Source organism: Pan troglodytes, chromosome 6 (assembly GCF_028858775.2).
Source record: "Pan troglodytes isolate AG18354 chromosome 6, NHGRI_mPanTro3-v2.0_pri, whole genome shotgun sequence".
In the NCBI taxonomy this organism is placed as follows: Eukaryota; Metazoa; Chordata; class Mammalia; order Primates; family Hominidae; genus Pan; species Pan troglodytes.
The window spans coordinates 19,965,642-19,990,084 of record NC_072404.2 but is presented as its reverse complement, the minus strand read 5'-3'; the positions used below and the strand labels follow the sequence as shown (position 1 = coordinate 19,990,084).

The 24,443-nt window shown below is 35.6% G+C and overlaps 1 protein-coding gene across 23 annotated transcripts in view; it reads left to right on the top strand.

The window, feature by feature from the left end:
* Nucleotides 1-24,443, top strand: part of DGKB (diacylglycerol kinase beta) — an 818,895-nt gene that overhangs the window by 789,859 nt on the left and 4,593 nt on the right. The window contains exon 26 of one of the 23 annotated variants that reach the window (XM_054687396.2): nt 10,263-10,322. The exons of the other annotated variants lie outside the window; for them this stretch is intronic. Within the exon in view, the coding sequence (XP_054543371.1) occupies nt 10,263-10,301 (39 nt within the window). The 3' untranslated portion in view covers nt 10,302-10,322. Of the gene's footprint in view, nt 1-10,262; nt 10,323-24,443 lie in introns of those variants that run through there. 23 annotated transcript variants of the gene reach the window in all.

The following is a 24,443-nucleotide window of genomic DNA, read 5'->3' as shown; positions in this document are numbered from 1 at the left end:
AATAAGTAAATCAAAGAAATAAAACCAACTAGCGTCCATGAATACTCTTTGTATTATTTTGGACTCTTCTCAGGAGAAGAGGCATTTAGCCCTTATTCCATGTTTTGAGTCGAGAAGCGGTCACAGCTATGATAATATCTTAAAAAAAGTTCTTAGAATGTCCTGTACATACAGTTGGAGACACTTGACCCATGTTGATGCATTTAATTCTCACAAAAATTATATGGTTAGCCTTATTTTATGAAGGCAATAACTGAGGAAGACAAAGGTTAAATAGTTCATCTAATTCTACACAGCTAATAAATAGCAAAGTAGAAATGGAAACCCAGGTAGTCTGACTCCAGCATCTGCACGCTTCATCTCTGCTCCTTACTGTGAAGCTCAACACAAAATGGCCCCGGGTGCATGCTGGAAATCTCCCTCCAGAGTGTGTGACCTTTGGTAAATGACGGACTACCTTTCTCCCTGACTACCTTTCAAGCTTCTCCAGCTTGAAAATGTCTGCCTATTGAAATTTAATTAATGTGTTAGAATAATTTAAGCTTGTTTAACACAAGCACTTTTAACTACTTTTGTTAATTTTTATTTCAATAAGTAATAAGACATTCATTTCACCTGTTAACTATCATGACTTACAATTGTTAAATTAATAAAAATTTTATGTAACTTATATTAATTTTCTTCCCTTGTAAACTCACTTATTCATTTAAAACATTTATTGCAGCTTACAGTAGGCCAAGAATCATAGTAGACTATGGCTCATTATTGTGATTTTACATTCTGGCATACTCTACTTTTCCTACAGCCGCATGGGGTTCTGAACTTTAAATTTCACTGTAATTGAAGAGAATATTTAGTATTCATAGCATTGGTATGGTTAACTATGGAGCGTTTTTTGCTTCAGTTGAATAACCCAATATTTTTCTTACAGAAAATAAGAATGCTACAATGTTTAAATTCTCTGCTGAATTTAAATATCTGTAAGCTGATATTCAATTTATGAAAGAATTGCTCTAGACATAATTTTAGAGGAGAGCAGAAGTTCTGTTTTTTCTATTAGTAGAATATATAAAACAGAAATATCAATTAATGCTTAAATATCAAGATAATACAAGTTTTGGAGTTGGTGGGTAGTGATGGTGACACAACAATGTGATTGCACTTGGTGCCATTGAACTGCACACTTAAAAATGTAAGTTAAAATGGTGAATTTTATGTTATGTATATTTTACCACAATAAAAAAGTCACTAATAGAAAAATTAATGTAAGATATATTTATAAATTTCACCAATATTGAGTTCAAAGATCAGGAAAAGAAAAAACCAAAGAGCTTAGTACTAATTCTTCAGATATGCACTTGGTAATTATTTTTAGGACCATCTAGATTCTGTCACTGTAAAGCCATCAACATAAATTTTTTAAGTGCTCCTGTATTCATTGTTTTGTAATAGTCACTGAGTTAACACAATTATTTTAGCCATATAACTATTGCTTGTGATAATAAGCATATCAAACTAAAGACAATATTAATTCTAGAAGAGTGTATATTGAAAATCGTCTTAGAAGAGCTGTCTTTAGGCCAGACTCCAGAGTCTATTTTATTCTTTCTTCTTCCTCCCCCATCCTTCCTCCTGAGCATGTAGAACATATGATTCTGTAGTCAATATGTTCTTATAATGGGAAGAAGAAAGAGCAGCTTGGGGTGGAGGGTAGAGGGAATAGAGTGGTAGGATAGGAGAGGATGTAGACTAGGTAAGATTTTATTTTGTATCTGTACAACCAGCACCCCTTTACTACCCATTTATTTTAAGTGATACATGACCAGTAAAGTTTAAGTGAGAAGTGACTCTTCAAAGCCTCAGGAACCTCAAATTTATTACAACTAAAATGGACTCATCATTTGCCTCCCCATGTCTCTCCTTCCCCAGATGAGGTCTTCTCACATCCTAGATCTGCGATTCTTCCCTCTATCATACTGAGATAGTGAAACCATTGAAACACCTGGTGTTTCCTAAGCTAGAAATCTGAAAGTCATCCTGTAGTTCTCTATATACCCTCAAATCCAATTTACATGTCCATATAATGATATGACCTATTTCTGGAATCTTTTCCTTTCTTTCTCTCCCTATTAACCACTGTTTTAGATTCGGCCCAATTCATTTCTCTCTCATTCCTGGCAAAACCACATCAATATTTCCCCATCTCAATTTTTGTTCCAATTAAGTCCATGCTTCACATTTCTATCAGAATAGTCACTATAAAATATGAATCTCACCATGGCACTCTTCTACTTAAAATATCGTTTAGTTACTCTCTGTCTGATAAAATGTGGTTTGAGTGAGGCTTCCTGTTTTACCAACATAATCTCTTACTTTTGAAAAAGTCTTTTCATGCACTTCCCTCTTGTCCAAACAAATTTTTCCTCTTCTTTAGTTTGGTAACACAACACATCTTTTGAGGCTCATTCCTTGCTGTCCCTCCTCCATAAATCCTTCCCTGAGCACAACCCCTCCTTCCACTTCGCCACTCCTTTTTCTCCAAATAGCCTAAAAGCTCAGCCTCAGTGTTTCACAGTTTTATCAAAACAATAACAACATTACGTTGGAATTCTCAGTTATATGTCCAGCTCCTTTTAGACACAGGCTTACTGAGGTCATGGACCATGATTTGGATCATCTTGGTAGCCCCAGAGCGTAGCACTGTACCTCACACATAATTAGATTGCCAATACCAAATGCACTTTGAATTTGCAAATTTCTGAAATACTTCTTAGGGTAGTATAACATTTTTAAAAAGTGTTTTTCTACTAAATCTTCTTTCACTGAACATAATGTAGGTTGGCTAGCAATTCATTCACATATTTTTATATATAAATACATGTAAAAGTTATTTTGAGTTATCTTTATTCATTATATTCTCAAAGCAAAGAATTTGAATGTATCAGAGAAGAAATTCTTTCTCAATCTCAAAAGATTTAATCCTTCTATTTCCTGTATGGTATGATTCAACTTCTTTGGGCCACTTCCCTCTGGATTATCAATTATACATTGCTTTTGCACATTCAAAAAGCTGCATTCTGTTAATTATTTGAAATATTAATAGGCATGTATTATTACTCATGACACATTTATGAAAAGTAGTGCCAACAAGATTTTAATGCAAAATTACTCTGGGTATTTTGTTTATGATGAAGACAGAAAAAACTCCTGAAACTTCCTTCCATGTGGTAGAGAACGGAAAGGAAATCATGAACAGATTATACATTAAATAGTGAAATGATCACAGGTAGACTAAGAAGACTCTACAAAGTGATAGCTGAGGCCACGGCAACTTCTAGAAAACATTTATGTATGTTTTAACCCCTCTTTGCCTTTTTTCTGTACCTTCCCTGGCATAATACCTCTTAAGATCTTAAACCTCTTTGCCCAGTCTTAGCTTACAACTACCTTCAATGTGCAATTGAGCCTTGACCTGGTGCAGAACCAATCCCCACCAAGCCTGCTAGTCTTGCTGTCTTAGGTATGATCCTTTCAAATCCTGGGTACCCTATGAGCACCTGTCTCCTACTGCCCAGACTTCTACTGTGTGACCCATTCCATGAGATGCTATTTTCTGACTTGACTGCCAGTTCCCCTCCCTGACACTAGCACCTCCTTGACTTGGACACTGACTGCTTGCTTTGCCTTTGTTTGTGTCCTCTACTAGGAAGGCTTGGTCTTTTCTCTGTTGCTCTAGCCACTGCAGTTATCTAGAGTTCATTTTGATACTTCTTTTCACACATCCCACCATAACTTTAAAATACAAACTATTTAAAAAGAAAAACAGTATTCTGGAGCTTATTACATTTTTTGTTTATGTGTTTGTTTTTTCAAATCATTAAAATCATAACATTAAAGTGTTAGTTACTCTTTAATCGCTTGCTAAATACACAATAATCTCAGGCCATTAAGATATAAAGGAAAAGGTTGTAGAAATTTAAGTTTTTCAAGACCCAGCAAGTTAATATCAACTAGACAAAGGTTGCTGGATTTTTCAAGACATAAGAACAGCCTGGAGATATTTGGAGGAAACCCTGGTGACAATACCTAGATATAAAGTTTACCTTGCTTACCATGTACCAGTTTCTGTTGTATGTGTACATGTTTATTACTTATTTAATTTCCACAGCAACCCTAAGATGTCAGTAAAGTTATTATAATCCCCATATTATAAATTTAAGAAAAAACCTGAAGCCAGAGAAGTCAAGTAACTTGCCCAAGGCCACACAGCAAAAGGCAGAAATAGGCCATTGGGTTTTAATCTCTTAATTATGATGCTTTGCTGCCTCACTCAGTCACTCTTCAGAGGCTTAATGTATTTCTTTCTTTCTTTTTTTTTTTTTGAGATGGAGTTTCTCTCTTGTTGCCCAGGCTGGAGTGCAATGGCGTGATCTCGGCTCACCGCAACATCCACCTCCTGGGTTCAAGCGATTCTCCTGCCTCAGCCTCCCAAGTAGCTGGGATTACAGGCATGTGCCAGCACACCTGGCTAATTTTGTATTTTTAGTAGAGATGGGGTTTCTCCATGTTGGTCAGGCTGGTCTTGAACTCCCAACCTCAGGTGATCCACCCACCTTGGCTGCCCAAAGTGCTGGGATTACAGGTGTGAGCCATGGCACCCGGCTGCCTTAATGTATTTCTAATACTAATAATTAATGACAACTCTATCATTTAAAACAGAAAATCCCTTTTCATCTTATTTATATTATTTATTTTTATGCAATACATATTTTGCTTCCCAATGCAGCCAAAGCTATCCATCATATTGTTGCCAGAATTACTACTGACCAACACAGCTATGATGATCTTACTCCCTTGATCTCAAAGTTCAATGCCTCCTCATTTTACACAGAAAAAAGTTCAGAATCTTTGTCATGACATTAAATTATTCTCCCAAGGCCGGGACCAGACTGCTATGCCTCATAGGAACCACTTCCCAGAGGATTACCATGCATAGTACTTCATTTTTTGCCTCAAATCCTTACCCTCTATTTTGTGCTTTAGAAATAGATTCATTCTTCTGGTCTCCAGGCAGGCTACCTCCAAATCTGTGGCTTCTTCCAGTAGTTATCTAGGACCCATGGTTTGCATTTCTTTTTTTCTTTTTTTTTTTTTTTTTTTTTGAGACGGAGTCTCGCTCTGTCGCCCAGGCTGGAGTGCAATGGTGCCATCTCGGCTCACTGCAATCTCCACCTCCCGGGTTCACGCCATTCTCCTGCCTCAGCCTCCCGAGTAGCTGGGACTACAGGCGCCCGCCACCACACCTGGCTAATTTTTTTTTTTTTAATTTTTAGTAGAGACTGGGTTTCACCATGTTAGCCAGGGTGGTCTTGATCTCCTGACCTTGTGATCCACAAGCCTCGGCCTCCCAAAGTGCTGGGATTACAGGCGTGAGCCACTGTGCCTGGCCCATGGTTTGCATTTCTTTCATCTAGTCTTACCTATGGTTTATTAATTTCATACACTTAATTTTCCCCTTTTAGTCAGATTGCCTGAATTAATTATTCTGTCCTATTGGGATATATGTATTTTTATAAGTTACTTCAAAATCTTTCTGGAAGGCAATGAGATATAAATACATACATACTAAAAATAAAATAAAATCTCTTCCTTCAATGCCAAGCTTAGAAGCAATTTCCTCATGAAGCCTTTTTAACTTCCCATCTGTCAGAAATATTTGCCTGATCCTTTGTACTCCTGTGACTCTGTTGATATCTTCTTAACAGCATTCCAATTCACAGACTTGTATTTCGGCTACGCATGCCTGCGTCCAGCTCTTCTGACTTAATTGTAAGCATTTTTAAATTTCATCTTTAATTCCCCTTCATACTTTGCAAATGTCTTCTTACATAGTGCAATTTCTGATAAGAAATTCATAGTCGTTTGAATCATTGCTTTGCAATATGTAATACGTCATTTTTCTTAGGCTGCTTTCAAGATTTTTTTCTTTGTCTTTAGTTTTCAGCAGTTTGACTTTGATGAGTCTGGGCATGGGTTTCTTTGAGCCTATCTTGTTTTAGTTTCACTGAGCTTCATGAATCTGTAGCTGTATGTTTTGCCAAATCGGCACATCTCCAGCTATTATTTCTTCAAATATTGACTTCTACACCACACACTCTCTCCTCTCCTTCTAAAACTCTGATGACATGTGTTAAGCACTTTATGTATTGTCTCATAGATCTTTGAGTCTGTTCACTTTTTATTTCCTTCTATATTTTCTATTGTTTACATTGGATATCTATTCACCTGTGTTTGAATTCACTGACATTTTTCTCTTTTATCTCCATTCTGTTGTTGAGTCCTTTCAGTTATTTTTTATGTTGTTCATTGTATTTTTCAGTTTTAAAATTTCCAATGATTCATTTTTTAACTATCTTCTATTTCTCAGTTCACGCTCTCTGTCTTTCATTTCATTTCAAGAGTATCTGCCATTACTTCTTAGAGCATGGTTATAATACCTCTTAAGTCTTTGTTTGTTAATTCCAACAATTGTATCATCTCAGGGTTTGCATCATTGGCTATATTTCCCCTTGTGTGTTTTTGAGATTTTTCTGTGATTCATATCTTGAGAAACTTTTTATTATATTCTGAACATTTTTAATATTGTGTTATAAGACTCTAGGTATTTTCAATTCTCACAGGAAATTTTAACTTATTGTTGTTGCTGTTACTATTTTAGCAGGTAGTTGACTCTGTTAGGTTCAGGTTACAAAAGCTGCTCTATCTTCTGTGAGTTGTGGCTCCAGTATGTTTGGTTTTCAAAGTGTTTGCAATGTTATTCAGATGTATCTTACTTGTAAAAGATCCATAAGCCTATCTGAAAACTTGGTGATGATATACCCCCAAATGCAGTTCTCAAAGTCATCAGTATGTTTGTTAAGGTCAAATCTATGCATACACAGCTAAGGGATAAACTCAGGTGATCAAATGCAACTTCATAGGATAGCTTTCTCAAGCCACCTCCTCTCCATGATCTCTCTGATATTTTTTTTTACTCCCAGGGCTCTCATATTGTTTCTCTAAGAACCCAAGGCTTTTGTTTCCTCACTTTGTCATATATTTCTCAAAGTAGCATCTGCCTCCAGGGTTCTGTGATAAAGGAATAGAGAGAGAAAAAAGGAGTAGGACTCCCCCCATGCTTTGGGAACATACTTTCTCTAGTCAGAGAAAAGATGTCTCCTCCATTGGAGTTTTAATTACCTTCCACTGCCATGGAATTGCCAGAGGACTGGGATGGAAAATAATTAACAGAATTTTTTTTTTTTTTTTTTGAGATAGAGTCTCATTCTGTTACCCAGGCTGGAGTGCAGTGGCATGAAGTTGGCTCACTGCAACCTCCACCTCCCGGGTTCAAGCAATTCTCGTGCCTCAGCCTCCCTAGTAGCTGGGACTACAGGCACACACTACTACGCTCAGGTAATTTTTTGTATTTTTAGTACAGATGGGTTTTCACCGTATTAGCCAGGATGGTCTTAGACTTCTGAGCTCAGGCAATCCGCCTGCCTTGGCCTCCCAAAGTGGTAGGATTACCTGCATGAGCCACCCACTGTGTCTGGCCTGATTAACGAATATTTTTCCCATTCACTCTGATCTGTAGGGCCCTTCTTTCCTATTTTTGTACCAGTAGGACAGGGTTTTTCTTGGCACTTTCTATCTGTACCTGGTATACAATTCCAGTTTTTGTTCTGCTTTTAAGTCCAGGCCAGGAGGTGCAAGAGTAGAGAAAAAAACTAAAAACTAAAAACTCATCACTGGTTTGATGGCACTTCATGTTCTGGTCTTCTTCCCCAATTTGCCTTTTATTATTTTCTTTTCAGCAACTTCAGATATCTGCTTCATGTGTTCTGCCCAGGGTTTATAGTGCATTCAGTGGGAGAGATAGAGTGAAGAGTGCTTATTCCTTCTTAACTGAAATTGGAACCCACACCCCCACACCATTAGATTTTCTTGTTTATGCCTATTTTGAGATCTGGCTAAATTCTCTCCATCAGATTGGCATATTATTAGCTAGAACTACCTACGTGCTGACTTGGAGATTTCACAGATTATTCCCCATTTTCATATTCCTTCCAAAAATACTAAATAAGTCTAATAAATGCCCTAAACCTTGAATCTTAAAACATACCCAATTTGAGAAAACATCACTGATATTTTTTCTACTCTTGTGCCCCAGATTTAAGCAGTTTGAGACAGCATTTACCACATTGAGAGAAAATAATTGACCTAAAAAGTTTAGTTGTTTTTACCCACTTATAAGATTAAGGTTTTAGGTATTTCTATAGGCGAGTAATGATGTGGATGACCACATGAGATTTTCTTTTTTAAATTACATTGTAGGCAAACACATTTTAGGACTATTCCAAGTAAGTTATCTGTTAGTATAAGAGACTTTTAGACTATATGGATAAGGTTAGGTGAATGTCCAAGGTCATGAAACAAAGAGTTATAGAACCGGGACTGTTCCTACCTTTTCTTATTGCTGAAATTGTCATCAGTTCGTTAAGCTTGTTTGCCTAAGGATAAAAGGTTCAGAAAGGAAGAAATACCATGCTTCTGAGGCTTTCTGAAATGTGCAGTGATGAATAAAGGAGCACAGGTGTAAAACAGACAGTAGTCCAATGAGACTCCTTTATATTTTGGCTTTCTTTAGCAGTTCCACACTTAGCAAACACAGCCTAGGGCATCTACGTGAAGAAGCAACATAAACCATTGTAGAAGAGATTGTTTTAATGGTCCTTTCAAAGGCCCATTCGAAGTTGAATATCATGAAAATCCTTTCTATTTCAAATACCATTTAAATGAGCACTCCACATAATATATATTGGAAAATATAATGGAATCCGTTGATCACTTTTTTCCCATAGTCTGTGTGCTTGTATCTTAATTTTTAGTTCAAGAAACAATAGGTATTTTTTAATTTAACTTGGGCATAGAACTATGTTTCTTGACTAGAAGCTACTAAAGCCTAAATATAAACAGTACATGAGAAAAGATTTATAGCAGGAATAGGGCAAATTTGAGAAATTTAAAAATAGCTAGAATTCGCATTTTTTTGTGATAGGTGGATCTCCTTTTACCTCCTATGTAAATTAACTAATCACAGAACAGAGGACTGGAAACAAATTAGTAAGTTGTACAACCTTAACACTCTTTTATTACAGAATCTCAGCCATTTTATTAAAACTTCTGTTTACCAGATTTTTATTTAAAACCTATTCTAGGTTCTACTATTTTAAAAGTTATTTTGAGAAAGTTGGCATCTGCAACTGAAATAGTCAACTTTCCTAGCACTTTAACAGAAATTCAATGTAGTCTGAGGTTAAAAATATTTTTCACTCCTTGAAAATAATGTTTTCTGGGATATCTGTAAGAAAGGAGGGGAAAAACTGCTTAGGAAGATTACTATCCAAAGGGGTAGAAAATAGAAATGAGGGCTGGAATCCACGGTCTTGTCTTTGCTTTTTTAGTGACTTCTGGACTTTGGAGAGTTATTTAATATTTTTCTTGGAATTATTTCCCTAGTCCTAAAACCTGCTATCTACGAGTCACAAAGAAATATTGAATGGTTGTTGAAAATTACCATATATCACATTTAGTGATATTAAGAAAGCATTAATTAATTTCTGGTATATATTAAGTATTGTTATATTTAATAATACATCTGAATTTTCTTCTTTTTCATAATTTAGATGAAATTCCCTGTAATCCCCAATTATACCCCCCCAAAAAGTTAAACCCATGTTATTCTACAGTGGAACAGTATTTGACATCTTTGAAATTCGGCCAAAGTGTTACAGAAAATGTAGCAACATCATTATTGTTTCCTCATTATCATTTACAGTTAAACTGATATTAAAGAAGGACATTGTTTTATCATAATATTTAACTTTCATAATTACATAAAAAGAAAATTATGTTAAAACTCATCTAGAATAGATGCACTGAAAACAGTGCTCTGAAATAGTGCGATGAAGTTTATCCGCATAGTTACATAACTCTTGAATCTCCCAAGACCGTTGCATTAAATTCTTTAACTTTAAATATCATTAAATAATTCTTAATGTACCAGTTTCATTATCTGGATAGTAGCCTTGTTTTGAAAATGTGAAAATAATATTATTTTCTAGTTAAAAGTTGCACAGCGATTGTAGCAACACTTGCTGACTTGGTAGACACACCGTTTTTAGAGAATCTTAAGTTGCTCTAATGGCTTATTTTACCAGAGTGGGAGAAAAAATCAACAGAAGAACGTGTATTTTTAGTGATGAAAGAAAAAGACTAACCCATATGTAAACAGTAAGAAAATGCTTTAACAGGTAGGTGTAGATAATTAGTATTTTCCTGATGTGCCTAGAAATTGCATTTTGCCTAATATTTAAATACTATAGATATCTGTTAAAGAAATAAATACTACAGTTTTTTTTGTTGTTGTGGTGGTGAGGTTTTTTATTTTGTTTTTTTGTTTGTTTGTTTGTTTGTTTTTTGTTTTTGAGATGGAGTTTCTCTGTTGTTGCCCAGGCAGGTGTGCAATGGCATGATCTCGGCTCACTGCAACCTCTGCCTCCCAGGTTCAAGCGATTCTCCTGCCTCAGCCTCCCGGGTAGTTGAGATTACAGGCACCTGCCACCGCACGCAGCTAATCTTTGTGTTTTTAGTAGAGACAGGGCTTCACCATATTGGTCAGGCTGGTCTCTAATTCCTGACCTCAGGTGATCTGCCTGCCTCGGCCTCCCACAAAGTGCTGGGATTACAGGCATGAGTCACTGTGCCTGGCCAGTTTGTTATTTAATAAGCCTAAATGTTGATAATTTGAAGAGAGAAAATTAATAGTCTTCTGCCCCCTTGAAACATACTGGCATGAGCAGACTGCTGTTCTTGTGAGTATATGTTTTAAGGTGTGAGTGGTAGTGAGACTCCAAAAGCAATTAAATAAAACATAAACTAAAAGCACCTTTTTATCTAAATCTTCATTAGTAAATGCTTTTGCATAAATTTACATTTTTAAACATTTATTTTTCCAAAGACTGGCACATTAGTGTTTAGTTGGACATTATTTTGTGTGTTCCCCTGTTACGTATGCATTAATTAGTTTGGTTTACCTGTGCATAATTTTTCCTAATTTCATAACAGTTGTTGTTTTTTGTAACTGACAACACAATTTACTGCATGTATGCTTTCTGGCCCTGAAGCAACAATGTTAAGATGTAAAGCACCAAGCTTTTCATTTCAGATTGGTTAAAAAAAAAGGATTGATTGTGACTAATTTCCAATTAATTTGCAGTAGTTACAGGGGAACAAAACCATTGCACCTACTAATTAAAATTTAAAATATTCCAAAGTGTCATCTTTAGGTGTCTCTGGAATATATAATTTCCATTTTGGTTCATTGCTGGATCTGTAACACCCGTGAGCTTGACAGCTCTATTAATTTAAAGGCTCAGTAATACCTATTAGTACAAAACATGAAAAAAAATACCATTAATCATTTATTTTAATTTTGCAGCTCTGTCATTTTCTCAGTATGTTTTAAAATTATGATGACACCATAATGTTCACAAATCGACCTGGATAAAGGGGAAATGGATCATACTACTTTGGAAAGATACTGAAGTACATTATTAGAGCTTAATTAATGCCAAGCTGATTAGATATGATTGCTTTTTGTATAAAAATATTTTAAAGATTTTTTTCTTGTCATAGCATATTTTAAATGTTTTCCATCCCAAATGTTATGTTTACAATTAAACTTACTTACTTTTTGTCATTCTTCACTTTAATGCATTCAATTTAAATATTGTTCAATGAATGTAAGTTTTTCTTTTATTCTTTATTTTGAAACCTGAATTAATCTAGTCATTAGTTTCCAATTCAAAAAATTAATTTCATTTTGGCTAGCAGATAGTAATATCTCTCATAATCATATTCTCATGTAGGAACTCCAAACCTATGTTGGACACAATATCTAAAAACATGAAAGGTTAAAAATTAAATGAGAAATATGCCAGATATGTAATACCTTATGTATTTATATTGATGTGACCCAAGCCTGTAAATATGATAAAAATGATAAAACTGTATGTACTTATCAGAGTTTTGTCATTAGTTTGCAAGAGGACCAATATTCACATCCAGTTCAAAACTGAATATCTTCCTCTGGAATGTGCAAAATTGGAAATAATCTCCCAGTTGATGGTTATCATCAGAATAATAATGCACAGGTTAGTTAATGCAGTTAGTTAGAAATCTTTCTGCTGGTGGATACAGACTATAGACTCACAAGGTCTGGGCCTGACTATCCTCTCACATTTGCCTTCTGACCTTGCCTTTTCTAACTATTAATTTTCTCTGATCTCTGATTTTGTGTATTAAAATTAGAAAACAAGGCTACCATATTCTAAGCTCTTCATTAAAAGGCAATAATCTGTATTGTTGAAAATTTTAAAGAGTGAGCCTGCTTATCACTAATACAGAACTAGTCCACTGTTTCACAGGGATCTTCCTGGGATAGAATACTAATTAATTTTAAATAAAAATTTGAACTTAAAGTGCTTAATAAAAATGAACTGACTAGAATATCATAGTTTATTATTTTTATTTCCTCGAATATTCAGAAGACAGGTGCATATATTTCTTTGGAGGAGACTTAAAAAACTCAAAGACTTTTTTTTCTTTTAATTATACTTTAAGTTCCAGGATACATGTGCAGAATGTGCAGGTTTGTTACATAGGTATACATGTGTCATGGTGGTTTGCTACACCCATCAACCCGTCATCTACTTTAGGTATTTCTCCTAATGCTATCCCTCCCCTTGCCCCCCACCCCCCAACAGGCCCTGGTGTGTGATATTCCACTCCCTGTGTCTATATATTCTCATTGTTCAATTCTGAATTATGAGGGAGAACATGTGCTGTTTGATTTTCTGTTCCTGTGTTAGTTTGCTGATAATGATAGTTTCCAGCTTCATCCATGTCCCTGCAAAGACATGAACTCATCCTTTTTTATGGCTGCATAGTATTCCATGGTGTATATGTGCCACATTTTCTTTATCCAGTCTATCATTGACGGGCATGTGTGTTGGTTCCAAGTCTTTGCTATTATGAATAGTGCTGCAGTAAACATACAGGTGCATCTGTCTTTATAGTAGAATGATTTATAATCCTTTGGGTATATACCCAGTAATGGGACTGCTGGGCCAAATGGTATTTCTGGTTCTAGATCCTTGAGAAATCGCCACACTGTCTTCCACAATGGTTGAACTAATTTACACTCCCACCAGCAGTGTAAAAGTGTTCCTATTTCTCCATATCCTCTCCAGCATCTGTTGTTTCCTGACTTTTTAATGATCGCCATTCTAACTGGCGTGAGATGTTGTCTCATTGTGGTTTTTGATTTGCATTTCTCTAATGACCAGTGATGATGAGCTTTTTTCCATATGTGTGTTGGCTGCATAAATGTCTTCTTTTGAGAAGTGTCTGTTCATATCCTTTGCCCACTTTTTGATGGGGTTGTTTGTTTGTTTCTTGTAGATTTGTTTAAGTTCCTTGTTCCATTGGTCTATATATCTGTTTTGGTACCAGTACCATGCTGTTTGTTTTCGTTACTGTAGCCTTGTAGTATTGTTTGAAGTCAGGCAGCGTGATGCCTCCAGCTTTGTTCTTTTTGCTTAGGATTGTCTTGGCTATACGGGCTCTTTTTTGGTTCCATATGAAATTTAAGTAGTTTTTTCTAATTCTGTGAAGAAAGTCCATGGTAGCTTGATGGGACTAGCATTGAATCTATAAATTACTTTAGGCAGTATGGCCATTTTCATATTAATTCTTCCTATCCATGAGCATGGAATGTTTTTCCATTTGTGTCCTCTCTTATTTCCTTGAGCAGTTGAGCAGTGGTTTGTAGTTCTCCTTGAAGAGGCCCTTCACATCCCTTGTAAGTTGTATTCTTAGGTATTTTATTCTCTTTGTAGCAATTGCCAATAAGACTTGGCTCTCTGTTTGTCTGTTATTGGTGTATAGGAATGCTTGTGATTCTTGCACATTGATTTTGTATGCTGAGACTTTGCTGAAGTTGTTTATCAGCTTAAGGAGTTTTGGGGCTGAGACAATGGGGTTTTCTAAATATACAATCATGTCATCTGCAAACAGAGACAATTTGACTTCCTCTCTTCCTATTTGAATACCTTTTATTTCTTTCTCTTGCCTGATTCTCCTGGCTAGAACTTCCAATACTACGTTGCATAGAAGTGGTGAGAGAGGATATCTTTGACTTGTGCCAGTTCTCAAAGGGAATGCTTCCAGCTTTTGCCCATTCAGTATGATATTGGCTGTGGGTTTGTCATAAATAGCTATTATTATTTTGAAAAACTCAAAGACTTTTGATAGATTATATCATATCATTCTCATGACAAATCTGTGAGGTGAACAAAATGGCTATTATTAAACATGATTTTTAAATCCATAAATATAATTTACAACTCTTTTATCCAAGCCAAGTCAAGAATATCAATGATTGGCCAGGCACAGTGGCTCCTGCGTGTAATTCCAGCACTCTAAGAGGCCGAGGCAGGCAGATCACCCAAGATCAGGAGTTTGAGAATGGCCTGGCCAACATGTGAAACCCCATCTCTACTAAAAATACAAAAATTAGCTGGGCGTGGTGGTGGATGCCTATAATTCCAGCTACTCAGGAAGCTAAGGCAGAAGAATCACTTGAACCCAGGAGACGGGGGTGGTTGCAATGAGCCAAGATGGCGCCACTGCACTCCATCCTGGGTGGCAAGAGCAAGACTCCATCTCAAAAAAAGAATATCAGTGATTCATTTATTCATTCTTTCAGCAAACATTTATTGAATTCCATCTCTATGAAGCTGCTGACATTTTGTCCTAGTGTTACAATGGAGAGAAAACAATACAAAGTGAACCAAAAAAAGATATGATCTCTGAACTCAGTGCAGGTACACATAACTCAAATAGTCCCACAAATATAAAATTTCAATAATGATATAAGGTCTGTGAAGGCAAGTTCATGATCCTTTGAACTGTGATACTACGGTACTGTGGTACTATTATACTGTGACAGGGTATAATAGAGGTGTTTGATCTCGTTGTAGAAGGTCCAGGAAGGCTTTCAAAGAAACTCAAAATTGACCTGAAAACTAAAAGAGGAGGAGGATATAACTAGGCCCCAAAGAGAGGGAAGAGTGTCTTATGCAGAGAAAACAGTACAGTGTGGGAAGGAACCTGGTGTGTACAGGGTTCAGAAGGAAGACATGAAAGAAGAGAGGCAGCGTGGGGTGAGGCATACGGTCCAGTGGGAGCAGAACAGCAGGACCTGGGAGCCCTCATGAGAAACGTTTAGCTTTAATTTAAGGGTAACATGGAAGTAAAGAGAGGTTTCAACAAGAAAGTGATGTGAGTAGATGTGCACGGTGACAAGATCATTCTAGGTGGGGAATTAATTGGCGGGAGAGGTAATGAGCATTTAGAAGAATTCTATAATTGTTCAGGCCTTAGAACATGGTAGTAAAAAGGAAAAAAATTTCAAGATATACAAAAAATATTTGGGGGATGAAAATGATTAGAGTCAATAATAGATTATTGGTTATAAGAGGTAAGGAAAAGAAGGTGTCAAGGATGATCTGGATTTCTGGATCATTTTGAACAACTGAATAAATGATGAAACAATACCTTGAAACACGAGGACCTGAAAAAACAGTTTCCTCTCTAATCCAGTACTATTCAACTGAATTATTCTGCCTATTCAATGCCTTAAGCACATTGTTAGAAATATCAATTATCATAACACCAAGCAATGGCAATTTTTTTGTGGATAAGTTATCAAAATTGAACATCTGTATCCAATTGTATTACCATGATGTAGTTTAACGTTGAGGAGAAAGTCTTTCAGATCAGTGCTAAGATGCTCCAAATAGCCAAGGTTATGGCTGAGTCTAGAAATTGGGCCATTAAAGAAGTTTCTTCTTCTAATAAGACAGTGTGAGCTTATTGGACTCCCTTGGTTAAACAAACAAACAAACAAAAATAATTATGCTCTCTGATGGTTAGTAAATGCCCCACATTAATTTTTTTCTAACCTTTCTTTTGGGTAAAATTGGTGTCTGGCATGTGGCGGGAATGCTGCCAGGTGCCACAGGGAGAAGGCAGATGGCCATAATATGCCATTTCCCAATGCCACCCAAGGAACACAGAAAGCTGTGTTGTCTCAGATAGAAGAGGGGTTAGCAAAATGTGTTTCCACGGGACTAAATATAGTAACACTAAAAATAATAACGTTTATTAAGCATGTATATGACATGCATAGCCTTATTTGGTATTTGTAGCGGTCTTTCAAAGTAGGTGCTATTGTTATATTACTTTAGCAAATAGAGACTGAAGGTCAAAACAGATTCTTTGGTCAGGGTTTTATAGCTGCCAGTGACTCATCTGGGAAACAAATCCTTGCCTCATGTCCTGGGTCTATGTCCTTAACACCATTACTACGTGAAAAAGGCCATATAGAAAATTTTAGTTGAACTATTACTCAGTAAGAAAAGTCAACTCACAAGTTATAAATATTCTCTAGTTAAGAAAAGAAGTGTTTTTGTATTGTTTTGTTATGTTTTTGACTTCTATTTTCCATGTGACCAAAGATTTGGAGATACTCTAAGAAAAGATAAACAGTTACTGGTTTAAAATTGTGAGGATCATTTCTCTGTAGAGACATGGAAATAATAAAAATGCTTTTAAAATGTCTTTGACCTTCCCTGGCAACTTAGAGCCACAAAAATATTTTGGAATGAAGAACACAATTTATATGTTAAAAGAGATTTCAAATCCAGGTATGAATATTTCCCATGCAATGTGGCCAAATAGTCCATCACTTTCTCAGGAATAAGTGTTCTCTTTTCCATACATATTTAAACTTCCTGTGAATTTCATTGGCAAGTAAACCTCCCAACTCCATTTTTTAAGGATTTTATTTTAAGTCTTCGCAATGATTTCTCTGAATTTGATGTTAGATCGAAGACTTTAACATTAAACTTGGAAATTATCATTCCAGAAAATAATGGCTAGAATCATAAAAAAAAAACTGGCAAAAGGATTTTAGAAAATTGTTATGTTTCATTGCTTTGCTTTTTTGGCAGTTATGGACCTGAAAAATTTAGCATGTACTTTATTCCCGCTGTCATATGGCTCAGCTACACACATGAATTCAAAATGGTTTCCATTATTAGAAGGAGACAATCTTATTCCAGAATCAAGCTAAGTAACTTTTAATGTTCCAGATAATTGCTAAATTAAGCTCTACTCACAGATATTTTATGGCATTTATTTTGCTCTGAAAACCCCATTCATTTTTAAGGTAGCTGAATAAATTCAGTGATAATAAACTCTTAAAGAGATGAAGCAGGGAGAAAATTTTTGGCTAGATACAGGGTGAATATTTAATAGGAAAAATGCTACCTGCTGAGGTATGTTTGAAGAACCATAATATTATTAAGCCCACTCTGGTGCAAAGCAATGAGAATTAATTAAAAAGAGAATGCATTTAAGCCAAATTTGATCAGTTGGTACATTATCAAAATTGAGGAATGTTAGTATACATTCTAATTCAGAATTTTCACAGAATGATTTCTGAATGGTGGCACTTAGTATAATAAAGATACGCCAAAGAAAATTATTTCCACTTTTATCCATCTTTTAGCTATTGACCCAATAAATCATGATTTTAAATTAAAATTATTTCTACCACCTTATGCCTCATAATTCTAAATTTAATTTTCAGTGTTTGACTTAATTATATCAAGGGTCAGCAAATTATGGCCTGTGAGCCAAATCTGACCAGCTGCCTGTTTTTGTGTAGCCAAAGAGTTAAGAATAGTTTTCATATTTTTAAATGGCTGAAAAAATCCAGAGAGGAGTAATATTTCCTAACGTGAAAATTATATGGAATTAAAATTACAGTTTTTAGACATAGAGTTTATTGGAACATGGCAACATTAATTTATTTACATATAGCCCAAAACTGCCTTTGCTGTATAAGGGCAGTGTTGAGTAGTTCAGAGACCACAAAGCTGAAATCATTTATTATCTAATCCTTTACAGAACATGTTTGCCAACCCCTGAAGCAATATGAATGACTACTTAAATATCATTCAATAGATCACTCTCTAATATAATAATTCTATATTTACAATTAAGTTAAATAATTTAACAGTTTATATCACGGACATATAGACCATTGTTCCAAACCGAGGCATGCCTCACCTTATTTCATGTAGTTTGAAGGTTTCACCCTAATTAATGGAAGACTGCCTAATTAATAGGCACTCTGAGGACTGATTGGAAATGTTTATATGATAGCACTTCTTTCAGTTTTTCTCCTACCTCTCTGACTGTATTCTCCTGCTGCACTCTTAAATGGCAGCATTCCCCAGTTACAAAGTCTAACGTCTGCTATTCATATATGCCCCACTGGTCTTCAGTAATTTCGTCTCAATTGCTGACATTGTTATAAGATGATCAAACCCAAATCTATCTCAAGACCTGTTCTCCCTTCCGAACACCACATCCACAGACCCAAAAGATACTGAGCATCTCCTTCAGAACGTCATCCTCAACAGTGGGTTCACCAACTTCCTGGTTTTCACCGCTACCAAAAATGCTTCTCTTTCTATAAAAAGCATCACTACACACATTACAAAGACCACAAGCATGGAAATTGCAGTAAAATCTTCCTCTTTTTCCAGTGCCCCAAACATCGACTCACCCATCATATCCTGTACTTCTGCCTCCTCAATCTCTCTTAAATCTGCCTCCACTCTGTTCCCATTGGCACTGCCCTGACTAAAGTCTATTTCACTTCTCTTCTGGATCACATTAACCTTCCATTTGATCTCCATGCTTCTGGTATGGCACCAGCCCCTAATCTCTGCTGTCAGAGAGATGGAACTAAAACTCAGTTTTAATTCTGCCACTGTCCCTCCACCATGATCTAAATGGCATATTTTTTCAATCTTATTGTACCCTGAAAATGTCCCTAGCTCAAAGCATATTACAATCTACCATCACATATCTTCTATCATCATTATACTACAAGCACCTCAGTTAGGTTTAAAAATATGTATATCTATTTAACTTGCAATCCTCCGCACTAAAATAAGGTAGGCTGGTACCTAGTACATTAACAATAAAGGTAATTAAAGTTGAGTAAGTTAGGATATTTGTTTTCATGTGTTTTGGGGGCCTAGAAAAAGGGACTTTCATTCATTCATTTCTTCAGTTGGTCAGTCAGTCAACAGATTCTTACTGGTCTTGCCACTTAGGAAGAGAAGTAAAATGACAAATAGGCTAGGGCTTCTCAAATTTAAAAGCACAGAGGAATCATCTGGCGTTCTTGTTAGAAAGCAGAATCTGAATCAGAAGATCTGGGGTGGGACCGGGGAGTCTGCATTTCTAACAATGATGTCAGTGTTCCTAGCCTGTGGATCACATTTGGAGAACTAAAACACTAGAGTGTAGGAGAATCACCTGCAGAGGGATTTTTAAAAAGTATTTAGAAGTTGGTACCAAAATAGTATATGCACATGTAACAAACAAACAAACAAAAGCAGAATGTATAGACTTGCAAGAAAAATAGCCATCCTGTGTCCTTTTTTCTGTGTCAACAGATCTTCTCATTAGATGCTACCACTTTAATTCTTGGACTATTTCTTCTGATTATTTACTCCATATCTGGAAATACACTTTGTTGTTGTTTTTTTTTTTTTTTATGGATTAGTTTTAGGTATACTCTACTTACTTAGTGCTATAGAAAGGTGGTTTCTAACACTCTTACATTACTGTATTTACCTCTATTACTAATAGTTAACATTTACTGAGTGCTTTTTTTGTACCAGGTAACAGTCTAAGCATTTTGTGCACATTGATTCATTTAGTCCTTACAAGAAACCAGTGAGACACTATATGAAAAGCTCTACAGTATTGATGAGGGAAATGAATCGTAGTAACTTGCTCAAAGTCCCTAGATAGGAAATGGTGGGCCCAGGCAGCCATTAAGCTGTTCTGCTTCTGAGAAGTATATAATAATTTTATTTAAATCAATAAAAAATATATAATCATTGAGACTATAAAAATATTGTCAACTGCAGAACCAAGTACTAATCCACGATCACATTTTCTTTCCTGAAAAGCTTCAGAATTTCTTTCTTCTCTCTGCAAAGTGATCCTTACAATAGTTCTCATTTTTCTTAAAAAAAAAAGAAAAAAAAGACAAAACTCTACCATATCAATTTATCTATTATCCACACTCCTTTTGTTTATATGCCAGAAGCCCTTCCCTTTAGGTTTCTGTCTAGCTCTCTTGCAAATCTGTCATCCTGGATCTGAGTTGAATCCTTTGTTTTTTTGACTCGTCTTCTTAGCTCACTCATTTACTTTGCTAGAAAACACCCCAAATACGTTTTAAAGGGTACATAAGAGGCAAATTCTCTAGATACTTTTGTGACTGAAAATGTCTTCATTCTACCCTTGAAGTTAATCAATACATTGACTAAGTATAGAGTTCTCAGATAAAATTAACTTTTCCTCTGGGGTTTGAAGGTGTTTCTTCATTGTCTTCTAGCGCTAATGTTTTTGAAAAGCCTGATGCCATGCTGATTTTTATTTTTCTGTAAGTGACCTATTTTTTTTCTCTCTGAGGACATTTAGAATCTTCTTTTTATCCCTTCACTTTGAAATTTTACAGTAATGTGTGATTTAAGCTAGGTAGGACAGGGATAGAAATTTGATTGGCAAAAAAGAGAGGGAATGCTCTCTAGGGCAATAACTAGCACAAAGGTGCAGAGGTGGGAATTAGCAAGGAGGGCCCAGGAGATTTGAGAGTCAACTATCAAACCCAGCTCTTGCATTTACCCACTTGACTGATGTTATGCAGGTAGCAGAACCCTTTTAAGTCTCTTTGTCCTTCAGTGTAAAATAAGGATGTTGACAGCTACCTCCCAGAGTTGTTAGGAGGCCAAAATTAGATATTATAAAAGTAAAATTATTTTTAAAATAATTTCAATAGCAGGTACAAGAATTCCTGAAAGAAAATAGATCCACCTCTGTTCTAAACTTAACAGAATGCTTCAATAAATGCTTATGGAAAGGATGTTGAGCAGTTGTTCAGATAACAAAAGAAAGAGAAATGCTACTTTTCATAATAAAGGGTTTGGAAATATTTGATGCTGGAAGACAGGGAAGCAAGAAAGAAATCACCAACGAGCTGAACCAAATACTGTCTGGAAAACTAATCAGGGAAGACCCATCTCTCTTCCCTCTGATTTTAGTTGGGCTGAACAAAGTCTTTGAAGAGAACACAAATATCTGGGGAATAAACATTATTTGCTATGTGCTGTGAGATATAAATACCCTCTTCTATCCCTTTTATGAAATTCTACTTCAGTTTTGCACTCTTCTCTAATAATATTTTTTATGGGAGTGGACTTTGAGGGCAGCTCAAAGAGGTGGATGAAATAGGTGGCACCTGAATAACATGTGTAAAACACTTAGCAAAATGCTCAGCACACAGTAAGAGCCAGATCAATATTATGTTTTATTCTGGCTGTTATTCTTAACATTACAACTATGAGGTGGAACTATCACAACTATCAAACTATGCAACCTTAAAAATGTAATAGAAATAAGAAGATGAAGACTATGCTTTGTAATCTTTGATTCTGTTACTGGTTTCTATATGTGCATCCTTATTTTATATTGAATAATTATAAAAGTGAAACTGAACCCACATTTTTCGTATTTATAGTTTTTGAAGTGGCCAGTCTTAATTTGAAATAGGAAGACAGAAGTAGAAATAGTCATGGGCAGTGGAAGAACCTTTCTCTGCCACTGTTGCTTTTCTAGAAGGGTACATGATAAGGAGAAGGAAGAGTTTTATAGGAGGACACCATTCTGTATCTGATAGAATTTACCTTGCATGTTGTAAGCAATGCTCTTCTACTGTCATGGAACCATTCCAGTTTCTAGGAGCCCCGTCACCACTGTTTATGAGTGCCCAGTATCCTCTTTCAAATAATAATGTCAGAGTCTCTTAGAAACTAAACAACCAAAATCATGTTGCAAAATGCCTTGTTCACAGCCAGTGCCCCCCAAAATATTTGATGTATCAAGGAATAACTGAGAAGTAATTATCTGACGCTTAATAGAAGGAGGCACTCAAAGGCCATTTGGTTCATGTCCTCAGATTGCTGAAACTTAATATATTCTAAAGTCTTTGGGGATAAAATTTTTACTCATTGTTATTTCTCTACTGGATAGAAAATTAAGAGTAATAAAAAAAGCAAGAACGTTCAATGTATACAAAACAGGCATCAGAGTCATAATTACAGGCCCTGTTAACCCCCCGTAACCAGGATTTTCCCACATGAGCAACCTGAGTCTGAGGGTTCACTTGAGTCTCTGCAGCTTCCTAGAGCCTACACCTGGAATTTCTGTAACTGTGACACCGACAATCCATGTGGCTTGGAATTATTCTCGTAGGATTTTGCTTCTGCCCAAATATACCAAGACATGTAAATATCCAATGAAATCAGGCATGTGAAGAGACAGCATTCATAATAGGCATTTATTGAATGCTAGTTTCCTCCATGTGGTCTCCCCTAACAAAGAAGAAAATACAACCAATTGGTTCTCGTTTCCATAAACAACAGACAAAAAGGATGTGGATTTCATTTTTTGCAGAAATAAAGTTAGATTAAAGAAACAGTTGTGTACTTCGACTGTAGAAATGATTAAACAAGCAAGAAGACAGGTTACATATAATTTTTAAAATAGTACTGGCCATTATTCTGATTAGTGACTGAAAACTAGAACTTGTGTTTTACTTAGTCACATAGATTAAAGGTCCCATTGTGTCAAGAGCACTGAATGAGATACTGTGCTATTTTTTCAAAGGCATAAAATCATGTAATTTCTTTTTTAAAAAAAAAGTTTTTAATATAAGAATAGTCATAATCAAACAAAATTTATATGCCCCCCCCCCAAAAAAACACAGAGAAGAAGCTAAGTCTTATAGATAATAATTATGTGACATTTTGGTTATGCTTTGTCATAAATTGATACTAACATATATATATAAATGGCTAGGAAGATATATTTCTTTCATAGTCTTAACAACTATTTGGAAATAATGATCTACTTTCCCAAAATGCCCTAATACTATTATACCGTGTAAAGCATTTAGTCCAGAAATTATGAACCAGAAATCTCAACCTTCTTACTTTAGCTCTTAATGTTCTGTTTGAATCTAAGGTTATCATGTAAGTAATATGTGATAACTGCTTTCCCAGTACTCATTTAAAAATGACATTTCTGCGTAAAATGATTCATTTTCATTTTCAATGTTAAAAAATAGTGCCTTTCTGCTTAGCCTCCCATTTCAGCATCTGTAACACTATTCAGTGTGCTTGTTCAATTTATCTTTCCTGCTAGACTATAATTTCTTGGGGGCAGCGCTTGTATATTGTCTATTTATTCAAAGTTCCTGATACAGTATCTGAAGCATAGTAGGGGCTGAACAAATTTTGTGAAATGAATAAATGATGAATGATGCATTATTAGATCCTGTCTACAGCTAGAATCTCGGAGGAGTTTAAAACTCAATGACCTAAGGTACAGTATAATCTAATGCTGACTTATTGAGAGAAAATCTGATATAGATCATTTTCAATCTACATAGTTAAGTGCATTCTGGTGTCTTAACTATCTAACTATCAATTCCCTACTTCATAAGATAACAAAAATAAGATGAAGTCAGATATCCATAGAGTTTGAGGCTGGGTTAGCCTTAGTGGCCTTTTACAGGTGCAATTTATTTTTGCAGGGAAGAGAACACTGAATCCTTCCAGAATAACCTGATTCCAGCAGACTTAAATAAAGTTGTTCATTCTTTCAAGGTTTTTCACATACTTCTGTCTTTCTAGACGGTGAAGTAAATTTCCATTTCCCAAAAGCCCCACTGCAGATTTTAATGATCCTGTCCACGTGATATACATTTTTTTGTTTCATTGCTATTAGTGAATGACAAGTGAAGGATATTCATTTTAACTTGAAAATGTCAGGTATGCACTTTAAGAGATATATTTTTTGCAGCTTTTAATGAGGTGGTGTTTCTTTTTGAAAGAAATACTCATCTCTAATGCGAATGCTGTGCAGGTGACAACTGATATTTAATAAGCGATGGTTCTTGTATTAGTCGGAGTTCGCTAAAGAAAATGTCTCAGATTGCTTTTGAAAAACTCTTAGCGTCACTAGCCCAAAGGCAAGATGTGACCTTTTTATTACATAATGAGAATCATTTATTATCTTACAATGTATCTTAAAGTCACAGACAAAATGCCACTTTGATA